The following is a 21,514-nucleotide window of genomic DNA, read 5'->3' as shown; positions in this document are numbered from 1 at the left end:
ATGCATTGGGCGTGTATCCCTCACAGCCCCCCAGCCGGGGGAACTGGGGCTCCTCAGCGTAAATGGAATATGGGGGTGTCCTGCAAGACACGTGTATGCAGGCAGCCCACCCCATATGCCCGCACGCAGGGTAGTTCACTGACAACCTTTCAGTGTATGGCTAGTGACACCCATATCATAACCCTTTTAAGAGGGAACCCTGGAATCACCGCTGCATGGGAGGTGAGTCACCACTTCAGCCCCCCCCCCCATTTTAGGGAAGAAAAGACTAAAGGATTCCGACCAAGGCCTTAAACCGCCAAAGTAGTGATGAATTGCTACGGGGAAGACAAAACCTGCCAATGCAGGAATTTTTTCCCCCTGTTCTTCAACAGCAACCGCAACAGCAACTAGTCAAAAGACCGTAGCAGCGCCCGCTAAACAGGAAGAAAAAAGGTTAACCTGCAAACAAGAAACATTAAACAAAGGGAGGGTTGGGTGGGTGAAGCTCCTGAGCCGACTGCCTGGCTGCTGCCGGCTTCACCCCCTATTTATGCGACTGGCCCCACCTCCCAGCAGTGTAAATTGACTAACTGAGGCTGGGCGTGAATCTCCAAAGAATAACACTGAGAGGCAGGTGTGTTGGCGGCAGCTCTATGAATGAAAGGCCGCATCAGAGTTTACCTCAGCGCTGCGCAGGGGCTGACCAATCAGTCCCTGCGCTGCTGAAAAGCCGCATTGGAGATGCCTGTCACCCCGCCCCGCATTGAGGTAAATGCCGACACGGCCTTTTAGCCTCAGACACTTGGCGGGTGTTTTCAAATGGCAGTGCGGGCAGGATTCGCGACCCTTTCGGGCCGCATCCGGCCCCCGGGCCATAGTTTGCTGACCCCTGGTCTAGGCTTCTACTTCTTTTGCCAACGAAAGATTCATCCATCCGAAACCAGCGTATCATCTTGGCATACAATATAGGCTATGTCTTCCCTTTTCAGAGCGTCTGGGTCCTAAGAATGGCAGTTGATGTGAAAGAAATGAAATGTGCAATTTTCTGTGCAAAACCACGTATACACATTTTCATTTACATTGTGGCTGAGTACAAACTATCCATTTAAAACACCTCCCCCCTCAAAGAAGTCTGGGTGCTGTAGTTTGTTAAATGTTGCCGACAATTGTAACTCTGTGTACGGTAAACTCCAAGGCCCAGAATTCTTGGATGGAAATGATATGCTGCAGATGTGCTTCAAAGGTATGTGAAGAAGCTTCATCCTCTTTCTTTTCCCTGTGTTGTAATTGCTTGCGTGCTCTTGCTCTCTTGCTCTCTCGCTCTCCCCCCCCCACTGAACAGCTGGGGGAGACATTCTTTTCTTTGGCATCTGGGGCAAAGTTGTATAATATCACACTATAAATTGCTGGAATGTATTATATTTTATGGCACTCAAGCTTCTTACATTGATGACTGCCAGGTTTGGGATAAAGCCTGCCATTAAGCGGTGAAAGGTTTTTATTAGGATTTCAGCTGCATTTAAGTAGACATTTACCACTTGTAAGTCTTACCACTATGTCAATAGATAACCTCTTATTTCAGTGGATAATTTTCACTTCATTTTGTCACACTCCCTTAACAGTTTGTCTGCCAGATCTGAGAAACATATAGCATTAAAGGCAGTGGGATGGGGGGGGAGCACCCTGTACTATGAAGCAGCTTGCATCATATGGCCTAGTTCAAAGATGTTGAATAACCATGGATTTCTGATATGTGAATGAGCAGCAGTGACTGTGAAATCAGAAACTTTTGCTTCCAGGTTTTTAACAAACCACAGTTCCCTGGGATGTTTAAACTTGGAATACTGTGGTTTGCTTAAACTCTAATTAGTGAGAACAAACCAGGATCAAATTGGGTTATTAGCTTTAGATTTGTTCAGTAATTAGAACTACAACAAGCCACAATTCCTTGAGTTTGGATATCACAGGAGATTGTGATTTCTTAAACAAAGATACTTCCTGTCTGCACCTCTGGCATGTAAAAGAGGATGAAAGGAAAGGAGGCATGCACAAACCCAATACTTGTTGTAGCAGGAAACCATGGTTTCCACCATTTTATATCTGAATCAGGCCTATATGTACCATGGTAGCATAACACATTTAGAGCAGATGCCTGGCTAGATTCTCAAGAGTTTCCTGGTGAACATCCTTAATTGAAATTTGACTTATTCAACTTTTACTTGGATAGCAATATGGATGTAAAATGGGCACTAATCAACTGTGCTAAAATCAAAGTGATGCATTCACCCCCCCTGATTTAAAGTATCACTTGTAGACTCTGAGTATCCATTAAATTCCTTGATTCAGTGGTTTCCTAGATTTCATGTTCAAATAGAAATGACTATCGAGTATGCTTTCCTGTTTTGAAAGCTAACCTCTTCAGTGAGACAACAAGGCTCTGCTGTTGCTTCAGTCCCAGTCAGCCTTAGGCTGAGCTCTATCTAAGAGCAGCAGATCTGTCACAGCTGCAAGCTCTACCTTCATGGAAAGATGCTTCTTCAGCTAAAAGGGCCTAGCAGTCTTTTACTCCACTGGGGTAGCAGGGAGACTCTGGTTTCACTAGGCTTTCTGCAATGGGGTTCAGAGAACAGCAATGCATCATCCTTGGGCTGGAGGGGCCACTGGCACCAGGGAAGTGTTTTGGGGGCTGGGGCTGCTCCCGCTAACGCCTAGTACTCATCCTCATCCCCTGAAGAAGGGGCTGGTCCCAAACCTCAGGGTCATGATGCATGTTCTGAGAACATTTCCCCAGAGTAATCTTTTTGTTTCTTTGTTTCTCTGCCTTACTTGCAATTAATTATTCTCAGAAGTGAGCTGGGGTTTTGTTTTAAAATGATTTTATTGAACTTTATGAAATATGACATCCAATAATAAGTTACACTATAAAAAATAAATATTATTTGACAAAATGCATCAATATTAGTTGAGCTGAAAAGAACAAATCCAGTCTGCCAATTTATAATATTAACCGGGGGTGGGGGGGCAGAAAGGAGGGAGAAACAGAAGGGAGACTGAAAAGGGGTAGAGACCCACTCCTCACTAAATTTAAATGGGCCTTGAACTAGTTTTCTCTGTGGCCTTTGGAGATAAGCTATAGCCTGTAGAAATGGTACCAACTAGAGTAAGTTTGGGTTGTGCTGGCTTTTAATATTTTGGGAAGAAAATCAATGTTTTAAATGTTCAAATCATTTAATCGGCACCCTAAGCCAGTGTTGGCCAAATTTGGGTCTCCAGCTGTTTTGGGACTACAGTTCCCATCATCTTTGACCACTGGTCCTGTTAGCTAGGGATGATGGGAGTTGTCCAAAAACAGCTGGAGACCTAAGTTTGGCCATCACTGCCTTAAGCAGTGGAGAACACCGTCTTGTGGTCCCACAAATGAGACAAGCCCACCTGGCATTGGGCCTTCTCAACTGTGGCATCTCAGCTCCAGAACTCCCTTCCCCTGAGATACAACTGACACCATCCTTCATCTTCGGGCGCCAGTTTTAAAAAATTCCATTCCCTTAGACTTTTGTGGGGAACAGATATGAGTTGTAGATTGGCTTCTGCTATTGTTTTATTGGTTTGAACTTAATTGTTTACCCTTTAAATTGTTTTTAATTTGTTGTTATTCTTAATGGACATTATTCCTCTCTCATAACCGCTGGGATTAAGAAATGATGATCGGCTAGGTAGAAAGGCCTGTCTGTTTATCTAACGTGTTTTCTTCGTTATGGTTTATATTCTCTGTTCGCTAGTACAAAGGCGAGTTTTAATGATATGCAACAGAAGAATCCAACATTAATCCAATCTGATTTTCACCGTCCCCTCCTTGTGCTGCTGTTGCTCCAAGTGGGCCAGCTATTAGTTGGTAAAATGGCACGACACAGGGAAGGATTAACCCCCTCTGACTCAGTGCCACAGGTCACACTGCAATCTCCTTCCATCCTAGCAGCTTCTTTGGTCTTTTAAAAAGCCTGTTGAAGTTAATAAGGAACGCACCCCTGCTTCCTCCCCCTAAAAATACAATGCTATACTACTTGTGATGTTTCATTTAAATTTAATAAAGGGGCTAGCCTCTGTAAACTGCAAGCACAACTCTGCATAAATAATTTCAAGTAATCATGCCTTTGCATAAATTATGTTTCAGTCTTATGAACACGCACCACATTCAAATGTCTAGCGCTGATAATTACGTAGCCAAACTATGCAAAAAAGCTGAGCCATTCTTATGCATGCAAACACCATGCATATAAACTCTAGCCACTTTTTGGGGGGAGGGCACTGTTGTTCTCCATCACTTACTGGACATTTTAAAAGACTAGAAAAGGTAAAGGTAAAGGACCCCTGACACACCTGCACACATTTCCATCTTTTGATGCAGTAAATATGCAGAAATTCAGTTAATTCATTTTAAAATCATGACTCAGGTCCAATGAACTGGGACCAGAAGGTGAAAATGTATATGGCTAGTGCTTGCACAAGAGCCAATGAAAGTCTTGCAGCACAGCGTTGAAGCGTATTAGGGGTTGTGCAACAGTATAAGAAACATGGTGAAAAAGGGAGATACAGCCTGTGGCACATGAATTCCGCTGGGCCAGAAAAAGTTTCTGAGAATGTGCTTGTGCAAAGTTGTGCGTAAGACCTCAAAAAAAAGGAAATACCTTGGGCCTGTCCTGTTGGAACACCCTCCCATCAGATGTCAGTGTTGAACAATTAAGGCAGCCCTGCTTCAAGAAGCTTTTAATGTTTGATGTTTTGTACCTTTATATTTTGTTGGAAGCCAGCCACAGTGGCTGAGCAGATGGGTGGGGTATAATAAAATTATTATTATTATTATTATTATTACTACTACTACTGCTACTACTATAACTACTATTTTTTTTAAAATAAGACCCTGTATGTAAGTGGCCTCCCTAACCCTTTCCACTGGCTCATATAAGACCAGCACAAACAGTTGGGCCTGGTGATCACTCAGTGCTCCCAACCCCTATAGTTATAATCCGTGGGTTGCCATCTGATTTTATTCTGCTGCAAATTTGATTTTAAGCTGTATTTTAATCGATTGTTTGATTTATGTTTTTAATGTATCATATACTTTGATGTTAGCTGCCCTGATCCTGGCTGGGGAGGGTGGGGTATAAATAAAATTATTATTATTATTATTATTATTATTATTATTATTATTATTATTAGACTTGGGGTCATTTTTCTCTCACACAGCACTCTTACTTTGGATCAGAATCAGCCTTTCCACAAGCTAAAGAGGCTTTCTGACAGCAGAAGCACAGCTCTGGATACAAGCCAAGGTGTAATGACTTATGAACTGGGATGGATTTAACCTGGAGTTTCTAGGGAATCAGATTTAGGTCAAAGTGAAGCAAGCTCAGTCATGGTAAGCTTTCTCAATCTATGTCGCTGATATTTTCTTTTGCACAGGACTGTTATCTCTGGCTCGTGCTCTTTTTTTGGCTTGAGCCCAACACATCCTAGATGACCACAGAAGACAGCGGTTGCTTCTAGACTGCTGCTATTTTTTGGTGGGATTGAATCACAGAACAGCAAATTTAGGTTACATATTAGAAGGTATGTTCTTAAAAAGTCTGCCATCATCTCATTTGGCCATGAGGTGGTGCTGTAAACATGCAAAATAAAACCAGCAGAAGGTTTTATTTTATTTTGCTGGAGCGAAATTATTACAGAGGCGACAGCAGATAAATATGTTATGGCCAAAGCAAGACTGAAGTTAAATGCAACTAAAAGTTTGTGTGTGTGTGTGTGTGTGTACGTGCACATGTGTGTTGAATTTACAGAATTTGCTGAATGTTCTTAGCCATATGGTTATCAGTTTCACTAGGACAGAGATCTATGTTTCTGAAGTCCCTGGTCAAGATTGCACAGGTTTGAAATCTCAGCCCTATATACCACGCTGAAGCACCCAAATATATTGTAGCAGAACACCCAGTAAATGCTACCTGGTTGGCACTGACCCATCATAGGGCCTTTTGGGTGGTGCTCTCTGGAATAACCTCACTAGGAAGGTGTGTCTGTCTTGCTCATTATGAGCTTCAGGGAGAACTTTAAAAATTCCTGTTTACCTGGGTGTTGGATAGGTGAAAGAAACTGTTCCTGGAAGCCTTGAAACTATTATCCGTGAGAGCATGTGACTTTTGTACATGTTTTTAGTTGTGTTAAATGTTTTTAGATGTTTGAAATTGTTTTAACATCTTTTAAATGTGTCTCATCTTATTTATAAATGCATTGTTTTACCACTTTGGTGTTGTTTACCACCCTGGTTTCCTTTGGGCAAAAAGGTGGGATAGAAAATTAATGAATTATCGTCGTCAATAATGTTTGTTGCTGTGTTTTCTGGAGCCCATGCAAACACTTTGAGCCAGTGTGTGATTTGAGTGATCCCTCCCCCCCTTTACAACAAATGTTTAGCTAACACATGTCAAATACACACTGTGTAATAAAGTTTTTGGAAGCTGCTTATAGACCTTGTTCAGAAAATGCCAAAGCCTTTAAGCAAATTACCTGGCAGCTTAATCCAATCCTTGTAACATCATCAGCAGTAACAGAATTAGCAACGACTTCATCCTTGAAAAGTGCAGAATATAAATTCCTGAATACCTGTGTTGAATTGCTGGATTCTCTGTACTTAAGTTGGTGCAGGCGCTACTGCTTTTAAAAGCACATTTTAGGACCCTACAGACTTCACAATGAAACTTGGTTACGGTGCTTTATCATTTGACTTTTTGCCTAACTTTTCGAGACCATTATTACTACTGCACGATGCCTCTTTCTGTTTGCTTTCCATTCCACCCCCTGATTTTTGGTTGCTCTGCTTGACAGATCCTGATGAGTTAATTTGTTGTAGAACGGGCGACATTTCCCTGTATATGTGTGTGGGGAAATCAAAGCTTCGATTTGCATATTTATGTCATATAATTTGTACTGTGTGTCTTCGGGGGAGCAGAATCAAACCATAAGGTTTCATTTTGCATCGCACCACAGAGCGACACAAGTTTATCAAGGCAGAAAAATGTGCAACAGGAACGTGTGTGTGTGTGTGTGTGTGTGTGTGTGTGAGAGAGAGAGAGAGAGAGAGAGAGCGCTGCGTTTAGAACGAGAGAGAACTTAAATACTCTCAAATACAGAGCTCTGCAAGGGACAAAATGTGGAACTGGTCCTTTTCACCCAGTGGATGAAGCGGCATAAGCTTTCCTGGAGCTTCGCTGCTGGTTCAGGGGAGCTGCTTGTGGCAGCGTCACGTTGTGCTTCTCCTCCTGCAACTCGTTAAAAAATGAAGAAGAGGGGAAACGAACTAGCGCGCGAGTCCCACCCCCTCCAGGTTGCTCGGCTTTCTCAAAGCCATATTCCTTTAAGATGATGTAATAGTCATTTCCCTGGATGGTTTCTTCCCTGCACTGCTGAAACAACAGCATCCGAACTGCACTGGGAACTGTGGAACCACCCAGCCCAGCAACCAGAGGCAGCAGCTTGGGTAGTGAAAGCAGAGAGCAAGCAGCTTCCCTGGGCATCCTCTTCCTCTCACCCATCCCCGCTCCACTCCACTTCAAACTGCTGCAGGCTTGTGCTCTCTCAACCTGGCTGGGAACATGGGAGGATCTCTGCCCTTCCTGATGGAGAGGGTACCACTGTGGGATGCCACTGAAACTGCCTTTCACTGCTCTTCACGTTATCTGGGCTTTCTGCAAGTCATCTGAAGCAAGGTCCTCCTCCTGAAATTCTCTCCTGTCCTAAAGAGTCCTGACCTGGGATTTATGCTGCTTTTGCCTCTCTCTCTCTTTCTCTCTCTTGGTCTCAGCTATTGCTGCACAGCTTCATTTCTCTCCGATGCCCAGCCTGGTTAACTTTCCTGTGCAAGGGTTTTAACAGTTAAGTTCTGCCTGGATATTGCCAACTGAGCTGCTCTCTTCCCCGCAAACCCCAGTCCCTTTCCTGCTTTTGGATTTGCTTCTATACCAGATTCAACCCTCAGTGCTGATTTTTTTGGGGGGTTGCTTAGGAAATGTTGCTTCCCTTCGCAGGAACTGTGCATTTGTGTAACCAAGGTAAGGCTCAATGCTTCTATCCCCTCATTTGCATAATCTAAATGAGATGCTTGTGCAAACCTGGAATGTGTTTTTTAAACCTCTTTCAACCTCTCTTTAACCTAAACAAAAATGATAGAGCAAGGTAAATATTACCTTAAATAGGTTGTATGCTGAGCGTTCAAAACTCAACTGCTTTTTACTCTTTTAAAATAGTGTGGGTTTCCCCCCCATGCATAGAGGAATAATTCTTTCTCATTTTCTTTTTATTCAACAGGCTTGTGAATGATAAGGAAACGTGGCTTGATCCTACTGTTTGGGGCTTTGATGGAAGATCTGGTTATGTGATTGTCTTGTGTGAAGGGAGCCCTCTTCAATTCTCGTATTTCTTTGTTTTTGTAAGGTTCAAGTCACCTTGCCAGTTTTTGTGATCATCCATTTCTGGACAATTGGGAAATAAACCCTGTAACCTCATTTCTGTTTCTTGTTCCCCACCCACCCATCCATCCCAGTCTCCTTAAATGTTAGGAGACCCCTGGGGGAGTGGGTATAAGGAGCCTTCTTGAAACCTTGGATGTGAGTGCGAGTTCCCCCACAGCTTGTGGTTGGCTTGTTTAACAATATCATGGCCTTGAGTGGAAACTGCAGGACTTACCTCCCTCCCAGAGAGCAAGCAACAGCTGCACAATCCTACCCAGAGGTGATAGAGCTGAATGTGGGCGGCCAGGTTTATTTCACTCGCCTCTCAACTTTAACAGGCATTCCCCACACCCTGCTTTGGAAAATGTTCACCTCCAAGAGAGAGTCGGCCAACGATCTTGCAAAAGATTCCAAGGGAAGGATATTCATCGACAGAGATGGCTTCCTGTTCCGCTACATCTTGGACTATCTCAGGGACAAGCAAGTGGTCCTGCCTGACCATTTTCCAGAAAGAGGGAGGCTCAAAAGGGAAGCTGAGTACTTTCAGCTGCCAGACTTGGTCAAAATTCTGAGTCCGGACGAGATCAAGCAGAGCCCCGACGATTATTGCCATAGTGATTACGAGGAGGTTTCCCAAAGCAGTGACACGAGAATATGTGCCCCGTCGTCACTCATGCCCTCGGATCGAAAGTGGGGCTTCATTACCATTGGCTACCGGGGGTCGTGCACCATGGGTCGGGAGACCCAAGCAGATGCCAAGTTCAGGAGGGTCCCGCGGATTTTGGTTTGCGGCAGGATTGCTCTAGTCAAAGAAGTTTTTGGAGAAAGTTTGAATGAGAGCAGGGACCCAGACCGGGCTCCCGACAGATACACCTCCAGGTTCTACCTGAAGTTCAGGCACCTGGAAAGGGCTTTTGATATGTTGTCAGAATGTGGATTCCACATGGTGGCCTGCAATTCTTCAGTCACGGCTTCTTTTGTCAATCAATACACTGATGACAAAGTTTGGTCCAGCTACACGGAATACGTCTTTTATCGTAAGTACATCTGATGTGGTGACTGTTTGGGTTTGATGCATGCTGGGAGTCTGTTTCCTTTGGTAGCTGGGTTGTTATCTTGATTTGATCAAGCCTCCGTGTCCTTTTTGCTAACTGAAATTTCATTCTGAATCGGGATGCAAAGGGGGTATTTAGTGCAAGTCTTTTGAGTACACACTGGTGGTGAATTCAGTGGTATGTTCTTGGCTAGGGGGCAGCACAGACTGCTGATATTTCCTTCCTCCCCTGCTCCTATGACAGACATTCACACACTCACACAAACATGCAGAGATGCATCTATCCCGCCATAGTTAACCAGCAGTTTAACTATCTTGTGTGCATTTTTGAGTGCTCATTCAATATAGGCGGAAAGGCGCTGCTGATTTAATGATAGAAACTGTACAATGGAAATAGGTGTTTGGTAATCATCGCACACCACCAGCCAAGCCATCTAGGAATAAAGCTGATATGCTTATATGCAGAGAAGGAAAAGTGAAATCTACTCATCCTAGCTCTTTTTCAGCAGGGGTCTTTTTCATAGACAAGGTCTATATATTGAAATAGACAGTGGATGCCTAAGAATGAGTATACTGCATCTTGCTATGGTAACTCTGATTTAAATGTTTCTCTTAACTGGATAATTTTACTCTGCTGCCTGGAATCTCATCAGAGGATTGGACTCAGATCTGAAGCTTTGGCATTGTATAGGGAACACTTTTGTCTGGTCACACCAGGGTAGTTTTGCTTCTGTAAATTATTATATAAAAGGCCTTGTCTGATCTTCAGTGTGTGTAGCTGCAGTATTTTATTGTGATTTTACTTCAAAAAGGAGAAGGATCAATTGGTTCATTATCACAACCAGATTTTTCCTGTCCCCTGCAAATGTGTTTTGTGAAGAAAAATGTGAAGTAGAAGTGTCTTATCCAATTGACTTGCTGCACTTTGCATAACTAGCTAGGGAAGATGATTATGAGGGTTGATGTTGAAAAGTAGTGCAGAAAATTGAGAGAAGGCTTAGTAATAGGTGCCAATACTCACATTTAAGGCATTATGTGAGCTTCCAGTCTGAGATGCATATGTTAGGAGCCTGTATCTTGTGTTTATGATATAAATGAAATCGTTACTATGCCCAGGTATTAATTAATTTCAAAACAATTCTTCCTAAAATAAAACACTGACTTATTGAAAATAATAATGGGAGAAATAAGGAATTGGTATGATTGTTATTATCGACAGTTGCTTTGCTTTGCCAAAATAAAGATCCAGAAAGTTGCTGGAGTTCATAGTTGCTTCTTTGTCCAAAGTTTAGGATTGAAGTTAGAGTCTGATTAAAATTACATCAGAGATTACTAGTATTTCATAGTTGATGTAATTCATACTCAGTGCATTAGTTCCTAACTTCTCTTTTGGCCTGTATGTTTGTTGTCATGAAGAAATAACTTTTTGAAAGCAGACACAAGTTGAAAGAGGAAATTATTAAGGCTTGACCTTAAATCCCTACTCTCTCGCGCTCTCTTTTGGACTTTTGTTAATTCCCCCACCCCCACCCCAACACACTCCCAAGTTACAATCAATGGTCATATGACAGATACAAAAGAAAAGAGAAACAGAAAGAAAATAAAATACAGCAAAGGAAGTCCCCCCTGAAGATATATGAGGAAATGACATGTAAAACTGCTCTTGAGACTATGTAATTTAATTATTTAATACATTTTATACTGCTTATCAGGCAGAGCTCACAAAGAAATTTCCCTCTACTCTCTCTTGAGAAATGCAGCACCTTTCCAATTAGGACATGATCCACAGATGAGTTTTTCTACCTTCCCTTCTCACTTGCCCAGTGCAAGCAGCTGAGCAAACCTCTGGCACACCCATCCTTGGATCTGAGAGCTGGCCCAACCACTGAACATGCTAAAACAAAGCAAAACACCCAAACACCCTGATGGTGTTTCTATAATTGATGGGAACAGTTGCAACAGTTCCTAGCCTATGAACAGGTTCCATTTGCTTATGGTGTCTTGTTGATCCGAGAAGAGGCAGCTGGGGCTCAAATCGTTGCATAAATGTTGGGTAGGGTAGACTTAGATATCCAAGGAGGCTTGGGCTTTGCCAGAGCTAAGGCGTCTTGAACCATCACTGTGTCTCATGCTGAAGTGTGACACAGCCAAGATATGGATGATGCCTTTATGATTTGCCTGCTCTCATACTGCTGATGGTGCTATTCTAATTCTTTCTGGTTAGAACCAAGTGAAAAACCAAGGTTGGTGCCCAACAAACTGGTGCAATTCTGGAAGAACTTCGGATGGTGCAATGGAACTTCTCCCTCCCCTTTCCCTGTGTGCCCTCTGCAAACTTCTTGAAAATTTATCCAAAGGTTTGGGAGAACCCCCACAAAGATTTGGGAGGCATGTGGGGAGAGGAGAAGCAGGGGAACTTCCATTGCATAGTCATAAGCCCTTGTGTTAATGGACCTCCCTTATTGGCTGACTCCCACAAGGTCTCTCTCCTTCAATATATATTTTAACCCCATGCCTTATTCATAAGCCAAAGTTTGTCTCATTTGCCAGCCTGTATGCCTTGATCTAACCTTCAGCTCAACCTATTTACTAGATATTCTGCATAGATTCCCCATTATGTGTACCATTCTTGATGAACATATTTTGTACTGGATATCTTCAAACTATGGCCAGCCAACTTTCTTTATTTGTTAGCAGGTGGGACTACTTTGTTAGCTTTTATCAGCCATTGGAATTCTAGATTTGTATCCACAATTTATCAAATGAGGTGTATCTGTCTTAAGTGAATTGAAAAACTACATTTTATGATGCTCTGAAGAAAGTTTTGGCACTATCTAAAGGTGTAGATATGGCTCACCCAAGTGGCAAGGAAATGCACAATTTGACAGACAGGCTTTAAAAATGTTTCGATGTCATATGCAAGCTACCAGATTCCATGCAGATGGCTTGTAACTCCACCACTCATTCTTTAAGGTGCATGAGAGACTATTAAAGGTAAAGGAAAAGGACCCTGACAGTTAAGTCCAGTCTCATATGACTCTAGGGTTGCAGTGCTCATCTCGCTTTACTGGCCGAGGGAGCCGACGTTTGTCCGCAGACAGTTTTTCTGGGTCATATGGCCAGCATGACTAAGCCGCTTTTGGTGAAGCTAGAGCAGCACACAGAAATGCCGTTTACCTTCCTGCCGGGGCGGTACCTATTTATCTACTTGCACTTTGACGTGCTTTCAAACTGCTAGGTTGGCAGGAGCTGGGACAGAGCAACAGGAGCTCACTCCATCTCGGGGATTCGCACTGCCAACCTTCTGATCGGCAAGCCCAAGGTTCAGTGGTTTACACCACAGCACCACCCGCGTCCCTTGAGAGACTATTACCTTTGCTTAAACTAGATGTACCTCAGTTGACAAATCTTGTACACACATGAACACAGCCCCCCCACCTCCTCTACATTCAGGGATTCCCTTTCTTTCTGACCCATGTCTGAAATCTTATGTTCATTTGCCTCTTTACAATATTGGTAAAATCAGATAGGACATTTCTTCAATAAATCAGCAGCAAAGCCGTTGGGCTCCTTATATTCAGCATGCTGGGGACAGTTGTGTCCACTCCATTCAGGGGATCCAAGCTGGTGGTCTGCTCTTAACTCAGTAGCTGTTAACTAATAGATCTGGCTCCTTACAAGTCAGATCCTGGCTCCGAGAAGCAACCATGAGGAGGAAGACCACTGGTGCAAGCCACAGAGTTGCTGAACCCAGCCTCAAAGCTCCCCAGCTGGGAGATAGCACCCCTTGTGCCATATCATCATCATGAGCTGGTCTCCTTGCTTCACATCTCCTGGCACTTTCTCACCAACGTATACAGCAAGCAAGACGGGAGCTGACTGAGATGTGACCAAATGCAAGGCTCTGAGGCAGAGACCAAACCAACAGGCTTGAACTGATTTTTATTTTTTTTAATGTAAAGATCAGGGAACTGAGACATTACCTGGCCTGATCCCATCACTGCTCAATAATTTTCTTTAAGGTTTGAGGTCTAACTGGGCACCCTGTAGTTCAAAGATGGGGAAGCTTTAGCTCTCTAGACGTTGTTGAGCTCCAGCTCCCAGCAGCCCTATGGCCAATGATAAGGGATGGTGGGAGTTGTAGTCCAGCAACATCTTAAAGGCTGCAGGGTCCCCCTCCCTGCAGTGCAGTAGTTCCTTCCTCTGATCAGTTCTCAGTGGTGGTTGATGCGCTGAATCCACACCTAACATCTCTCCCAGTTCAGGACCTTTTCTGTGGATTCACATGTTAACATTCACTCAGATTGCTTCTCCCAGGGTAAAGCTGGCAAAATGCTTGTGGGAGTCATTATAATGATTGTTTGTCATATTCAGTGGCTATTGTGTAGTGATACCTTGCTCTTGAAAAAGGAAGCCCTTGTCTTAAGAACGTTGATCATGTTGATCACTCCTTCATTGCATTTACAGTTTGAGACAGCTAGCCAAAATCCGAAATGCAAATTTGCCTTATGCAACAGCAGGTGATTTGAGCAGTTGCTGTAGTGATGACAATAATTTATATCATACGTGCTATGTAACAATGTATGACTCTGTTGGGAGACACACACTCTTTTCTTGGATGTTTTAATATGAGAATGTTGGCAATCCACACCGAGAGTCTAGAGTGGTCAGAGATCCTTCACATCAAATTCCTAAAATTCTCTTTTTCAAAAACTCTCAGGACCAATAAAACTTGACAGCTGGTTTTCCGATGGGGCATTCCAGCTTCTTTGCAGCTGTATAACCATAATTATTTAATTAGAAGCTGCCAACTGTGCCTATATAAGCATTAATTCATCAAGCTGTTGTGCTGGGGTTAATGGGCCGAAACAGTGGGAGGTATTCTGAAGCAACTAGTTGGCTACATGCAAAAATGTTCTGTGCTGATCAGCTTAAATACCTCCTGTGCACGCGCGTGCAGAGAGAGAGAGAGAGAGAGAGAGAGAGAGAGAAACAACAACACAGGGAGCTTGGAAAGCCGATGGAAAGATTTCATAGTTTCAAAAGGCGGTGAGACAAGCTGCTGTAATTCTTATATTTCAGATCCGTTGCTGATTAAGCCATTGGTGATGTTATTATTTTTAAAGCCAGCAATGTTGCACACTTCTATCAACCTATTTCAAAGTATCCAGTTGAATTAAAGGAAAATACAACGGAAAGGTGGATTAATTCAGTTTTAATAGTGCCAGAGTATTTAACAACATCTCAGATGAGTGACATAGATAGATTGATACTGGCTTTTAAAAAAATGGCTGATAGATGTAGGCGTCCAAAATTCTAGTGGGAGATTCATTTTTCACTTTGCACTTTCAGGAGCCAATGAAGGCAGCCAGCACAGCAAAACTGTTTCTGCTTTGCTGGGTGAGTGGGGATAGTGGAGCTGAAGAGCAAAAGACTAGGATGACAATGCAACGTGTGTGTTCAGCACAGCTGGGCTGTGCTCCAACTTTAAACTAGGCCAGCACAAGAGGGAATTTGGAAGCAAGCTGTGTGCCTTGGTGTATGCTGGGTCCATTATTTAACAGATCCAGGGATTACAGGCTCTTTGTGTGGTGTCTGTTGGAATAAAAGCCTGCTCAGAGGACGAGTTGCCAGTCAAAATGGAACACAGGCTCCAGCATTCTGTTGGTGTGGCGATTTCCCAAAGTGCCCCTCCCCTATCACCTGTGGTTAATCTGAATGTGTGGCTGGGTCAACCTTCCTCTTTCCTCTGTCAGTTGTCCTGTCCCTTTCCAACCCATTCCCTGTCAACTGTTGCATTGCCCCATGGTCAGTCCTCAGCTGGTCTGTCCTGTGTGAAGGAAAGACAAAGTAGGCTTTACCAGATACTAGGCAGCTCCCAACCATTTTCCTCAGTGGCCAGTCCTTAGTCAGTCCTTGGGGGCTCGATGATGGCTGTGCAGGTATGAGGAGGCCCTGCTCAAAGTGTCCCCTGGTGTGGCCTTTGCTCCATCAATGGATTTACATGGCTCTGGAAACAGTGTCTATAGCAATGCTCTGAAGAGCACTGGACAGCTGGGTCCAGTTACAATCTTAATTTCCCACAATGCAGTGACACTATATTGGGAGAACTGGGGGAAATGACAGTGCTAATGAGAGAAGCTGTCTGGTGCTTCTTATATGCAGCCGTGGAGTGGGGAATTAAAAGTGGGCAGGCTGACAACAGTGGTGGGCCCCATTGGGGTAAGGGGAACTGGCAGCTGTTCGAGGATGGCAAGTGCTGATGCTGACCCTGGGTATGGAAGATAATTATGGGCTGTATCCAAATAAGTTCTACTCGGGGTGGACTCATTGGGTAGGATTCAAATAATGATTACCATCTGTGGAAGCACTGCTTGTGCAATGGGGCTTCCCCTCTCTCTCCCTCTGCACATCTCCATTGACTGGGGTTGGGATGGGAGAACTCCTGGAACAGTGCATGGGGGAAGGAGAGGGTTGATCGTTCTGCCTGGCAAGCCAAAGTACTTGCCCTGATGGATTGATCCCCTTGGCACAGTGTTGAATTCTTCCCTCTGAAATTAGTGGGCCTAAGTTAGTTGAATCCATTAATTTCAATGGGTCTGCTTTGAGTAGGACTAACTTTGGATAAAACCCTATAGCATTTATGTGACCCACACTATGCATCTGCAAATGTTATACAAATGGTGTGAGGCACAGTTACATAAAGGCTATGGCAACATATGGATCAGCCCTCAGACTTCACAGCTTCTTCTTTGACTTTTTCTGTAAATGTGGCAAATATACTGCCATGACATCCATGCTTAGAAAGAACACATTTTTGTATTGTTTCAACATTGGACAATTTTAAAATGGAATGAAACAGGCTCTCCATCTTTCATCTCTCCGTCTGCCTTTTTCAGCTCCACCCAATTGTTTTATTTCGCTCAAATGCAGCATTATACTATGGAGAACATTAAATATGTTTTCCTTTGTATTAAGTAGCATACATATGTACTTATTGAAAATGCTGTGTTTTCCCTTGGGGAATGTGGCAATTCTATATAAAGATGTAGCAACGCTGCAATTTTAAAGCAATGCTGCCTTCTATAAAGCAGACCATTGGGCTTTGGGTGACAAATAAAGAAATCAATAAATGCTCATAGCTGACTCAACAGTGGCTTATTTTTCATGGCCCCATTTTACACCACCACCCTAACCATGTCAGCCTTACTGAATTCAATGGAGCTTACTCCCTGGTAAGTGGGGTTGGATTGGCAGCCTTAGTTATCCATTGCCTTTCATGCTTTCTGAATGTTGTGATGCATATCTTTGCTCAAAAAAGAGGTTGCTTTAGGCTACTCTGCATTTCGCAGCACTCGGGAAAGTGGAAATGAAACTATGCAAACAGATATAAATGATAGATGTTGGGAAATGGCTGGAAAAAAGACTGGGTAGAGGTATTAACCCTCCAGGTTAAGGTAATGACAGCTGGGAGGTACTGAGCTAGATCCAATATTACCCATTTACATAATGAGTTCAGATACACCTCCAAATGAATGTGCCCGTTATTCTTGGAGATATTTTTCCAAAGTCTGAACAAGTATGAAAGTTTCCTCCTTCTTTTTAATTTGAGAGTATTATGCAAATTTCCTTAAGGCTTGCCTTGCCTTCATAACTACACATATAAAGCATCTTGGGTAACTGTAATGTTCAAAGGAAACTTTGAGACATCCATAGCAAAATGACTGTAGGCTGAAAATTAATTGACAGGCTTTGTGAGCCTTCGAGTCATTGGCTGCTTTCATTCATTATGCTTTCCCTGTGGGTTGTGGCCTGATTTTTCACCTTACCATTTTGACAAAGCACTGTTTGGTTTATTCATTCTGCTGTTAAAGTCTGTTATGAATATTAAGAGATAGTTATGGGGTACTCATCAAATTATACGTGTTTAAATGAACGTATGCTATTTGATAGGGGATGGTATTTGAGAAAATGTGTGCAATAATTGGTGCCTACTTAGAATTCAGATTTATGACCTTTTAACAACAGATGCGAAGGAAATCCCAAGGGTATATCCGGATGGCATACTTTACCTAAGATTAATTTAACCAACCAAAACATGTCACCATTTCTATTTGAACAAAGCCTGAGACAGCATTTAATTAGTAAGTGCATTTTAAATTCATATACATACAGTGTGACTAGAATGGCAAGATGTAGCACCCCCACCACAAAATGCTTGCTGAGGTGGAGTTTGTTTGTAACAGTAACAGCATCGCTGCGTTGTCAGCATAATGTCATGATCTCTGAGAGAAATGACAAAAGAGTCTTAAGGCACCTTAAATTGATTGTGGCATGGGCTTCTAGGGTCAAGATGGGTTCATCACACACATGCCTAGAAAACTGGTAGGAAAAAATAAGCATGGATGTTGTGTAGGATGGGAAACCTCCAGCCCAAGGGTCAAATCAGGCCTGTCAGGCAGACCAGTTTGGTCCCCATGACCATTTTCTGCCATTGTCATTCACCTGACATCACGTATTATAGTAGAATTAAAGATGGGTTTGCAGGTGGTATTTCTGATTGGACTGTATAACTGTGTCAATACCATTTACTTTTTTTTGTAAACGATGCAGACTGGAGTGTTTTAATTTATTGTTTATTGTTGTATGTTATACTTCAATACTATCTGTCTGTCTATCTGTAATTGCCCAGTAAAGTTAAAAGGCAAGGAAAATATAAGAGAGAGACTACAGGTCTGAGTCAATTAGATATGTCTCATTCCCAGTGATATATTAAAGCCAGGGTGCACAACTCAAACAGCTCCGAGGGCAACTTTCATTTACTCAAGAAGGATACATCAATACATTAACTGCAGAAGAGCATTATCTCACATATTTACCCAAAGTAAATATGTAGTCCAGCTAGAACAAGGCCAGTGTATGGCTGACACAAATCTTCCCTGTGAAATTAGGCTTCAGGAGAAGCACACACACAAATATCCCTCCTTGATCCTTTCATATATTTTTTGGACTTTGCCTGTGGTTGTTCACAGCCACAACGATCCATTTTGCTTGCAGTGTGGGGATGCTTGCCTTGGCTCCAGCACTGTGCTGTGAAGCAGCAATATAGCGTGGAATGACAGGGAACACGGCTTGGGCTGGCCTGACTATTAGGCACAGTGAAGCAACTGCCTCAGGCAGCATATGCTGGAAGGGGGCAGCATTCCCCTCTCCTGGAGTACAGAGGTATGTGTGGTGCTTGGTTTGTCCGAAATACCCTAAACTGGAGTGCTGGCCTCAGGGCCCCTGAAAGACTTCCTGTTGTCATTGTTGAAGTAATATTCAGCTGCTGCTCTAGTTGTCTTATATGTGAAATGGGGGAAGTGCCATTTTGCTTCAGGCAACAAGATGTCATGAGCTGAGCCATGTATGTCTGGCTTCTGTTGACATCAATGGGACTCAGTGCTCACTGGCCAATTTGTGCGTACTGGTCAGTTTCAGTTTCTCTCAGTCCCCCCCCCCCTTTTACAGTCTTAAGTTCGCTTCTCTACATTTCAACATCAGTTTTTGAATTTTGTTTAAGTCCCCCTGAAAATTTATTCACATTTTAGTGTGAATATTTCCGCATGTACACATGTTTGTATGCAAATTTGCATGTTACATACATTTTCCCAAAGCAATTTCCCCTAATATAATAATTGTTGGTATGTTATTTTCTTGAATTTTTATGTGCTGTTTTAAATGTACCCTGGCATGTGCAATTTTGTAGACATCACATGGCTGGAGAACCACACTGCTAAAATCAGAGAAGTGTGAATTCTGAAGGATGGATGTGTTCCTGTTTGCCTGTTGTTTTGGAAAGTTCAGATTCAGTAGGTTCATGCAAACTGGGTTTATCTAATTCCACCCCCCCCCCCATCTCTAGTTCATTCTGCACACATTGAAATCTTGAAAAATACCATTCATATTCATTACTGTTTCTGACGTGGAGTGTTCTCGTGGGGAGGTCACTACTGCATTGTTCAGCACCCAGATAGAAGCGTCTTAAGATCTGCCCCTTCCTTAATAGCACCACAGTATTATTTAATGGCAAAGCACATTTTAAAAAGTTCCAGCACTGCACAATGAAATATACAAAATGAACTGCTGATTGTTCCAAAATTTAATGATCTCTCATGAGAGCTGGAGTTCTGAAGTACGCAGAGTGGGTAGGAGGAAGAGTGGGAGGGAGGAAGTTCAAATGCTGTTGGATTTATGCAGTTCTCAAGTGCAAGACAGACTGTGAACAGGATGGGGATGGATAGAACCGAAACACTGTCCTTATAGAGGGCAGATGTTCCCTTAAGCAGAGAGGAAATCTTCATTTCCCATGTTCTTACATCCACATTAAGTGCTAGATGGAAGGGAATGTTCACCAAGATCAGACTGGCTGGTCTGGGTATTTTGCCTTCTCAGTGGTTTGTATTGTTTGTGCCATTTGGAGCTTTGAGCTGGCCATTTTCTCCGGTGGAGTTGCTTTCTGCTTCTGGGGCACAGGCACACTTCACACAGTCTCTGGAATGGGTCCTCCATATATGTGTGGCAGGGCAGGAGTGCTCCTGTGTCCCTACCATGTGTACAACATTGCCTCTGCTTTGGGCTGTAAAGAAGGGGGGAGGAAAAAAACCACACCAATGCAGCGCCGAGGGGGGTGCTGCAGGGCACCGCAGCTATAATGTAATGCATGAGCAGAGTGGAAGGCAAGAGTTGGGGGTGCCAAATTTTGGCCTTGCACAGGGCGCCGTTGAAATTTGAAAGACCCAAGTTCAGCCCTGCTATGATTCTAAGCTGAAAGCCAGTGTGATATAGTGGACAGAGTGTTGCATTTTGACCACGGAGACCTGGGTTCAAATTCCTCATCAACCATGAGGCTTTCTAAGTAGTCACTGTTTCTCAGGTATCCTATCTCACAAGGCTGTGGTGACATTAAAATTGGGTAAAATATTAATAATCCTTATTTCTTTGGGGCAATGGCAGAATATAAATAGGATAATAGGCACACACTCTTTCCGTAGCAGCTCTTCCAAACATTGCTTTCTCCCAAGGATGGGGAACCTGCCATTCCCCAGATGTTGTTGGACTCAAGCTCCCATGAGCCCCAGCCAGCATGGCCAATGGTCAGGTGTGGTGGGAGCTGTGGTTCAACAACATCTGGAGGGCCAAGAGATCCCCATCACTGGGGGATCATATGCATGCCATGAAGAAGATCCCTTCTTGACTGGCAGCTAAAAAGAAAACCAATCTCTCCTCTAACTGTTAATTGGATAAGGCTTGAAGTTAGCAGGGATTTACCAGGATGCAATGACGATGAGGACTCTGTGGGTGCCATTGAATCAAATTTAAAAATTCATGCAAATTACAAATAACCGACTGTGACATAGTATAACAACCTGTCTTATACTGAGCAAAACCACTGGTCCATCTTGCTCAGTATTGTCTACACTGATTGGCAGAGTGTCTCTCAGGCCTACCTGGAGATGGTGGGAACCAAATCAGTGACATTCTGCATACAAAGGAGATGTTCTATCAGTGAACTACAACTTGAGTAACTATAGAGCTCCTTTATGCAAACTTGTATTAAGTGGGGCTTAACACTGGGCATTCTGAGTAGATCTTGCTGAGGGAAATTAGAGATGCAGGTGAATGGCTGACTGATTGACTTGTCATTTTGCATGTTCTCAGGCTGAACAACCATCTGTTCTTTGGTGCTCTTTCTAGTCTAATAAGTTTAGGGTTTTTAAAAATAAAAGGTTAGTTTGTTTGGTGCAGTTCTGCTTAAAAGAATTAAAATGGGGGAGGAATTGAGGGGGACAACAAGGAGGATAACATGGGTGTTCCTATTCTGAACTTGCTGCTGCCACAAAAGTAGCACCAGCGACATCTTCCTTTACTTGTTCTAGTTCTATTTTTTTTTGGAATAATATTTATTGAGGATTTTAAGATTACAAAAAAACAAAGAAAA

The 21,514-nt window shown here is 43.1% G+C and overlaps 2 protein-coding genes across 3 annotated transcripts in view; both read left to right on the top strand.

Annotated features, from left to right (window-relative positions):
* Positions 1-21,514, top strand: part of LOC308472376 (uncharacterized protein) — a 616,296-nt gene that overhangs the window by 411,357 nt on the left and 183,425 nt on the right. The window lies entirely within an intron of this gene.
* The window catches only part of KCTD16 (potassium channel tetramerization domain containing 16), a 156,543-nt gene continuing 140,366 nt past the window's right edge, over positions 5,338-21,514 (top strand). Inside the window, exons 1-2 of one of the 2 annotated variants that reach the window (XM_080997250.1) lie at positions 5,338-5,398; positions 8,338-9,517. In XM_080997250.1, the coding sequence (XP_080853376.1) occupies positions 8,686-9,517 (832 nt within the window). In that variant the 5' untranslated portion in view covers positions 5,338-5,398; positions 8,338-8,685. Of the gene's footprint in view, positions 5,399-7,325; positions 8,082-8,337; positions 9,518-21,514 lie in introns of those variants that run through there. The other variant, XM_080997249.1, reaches the window with a different exon arrangement.

Source organism: Podarcis pityusensis (assembly GCF_964106645.2).
Source record: "Podarcis pityusensis genome assembly, chromosome: 2".
NCBI lineage: Eukaryota > Metazoa > Chordata > Lepidosauria > Squamata > Lacertidae > Podarcis > Podarcis pityusensis.
Note: the sequence above shows the minus strand (reverse complement) of the source record. Positions and strands in the feature narration are given on the sequence as shown.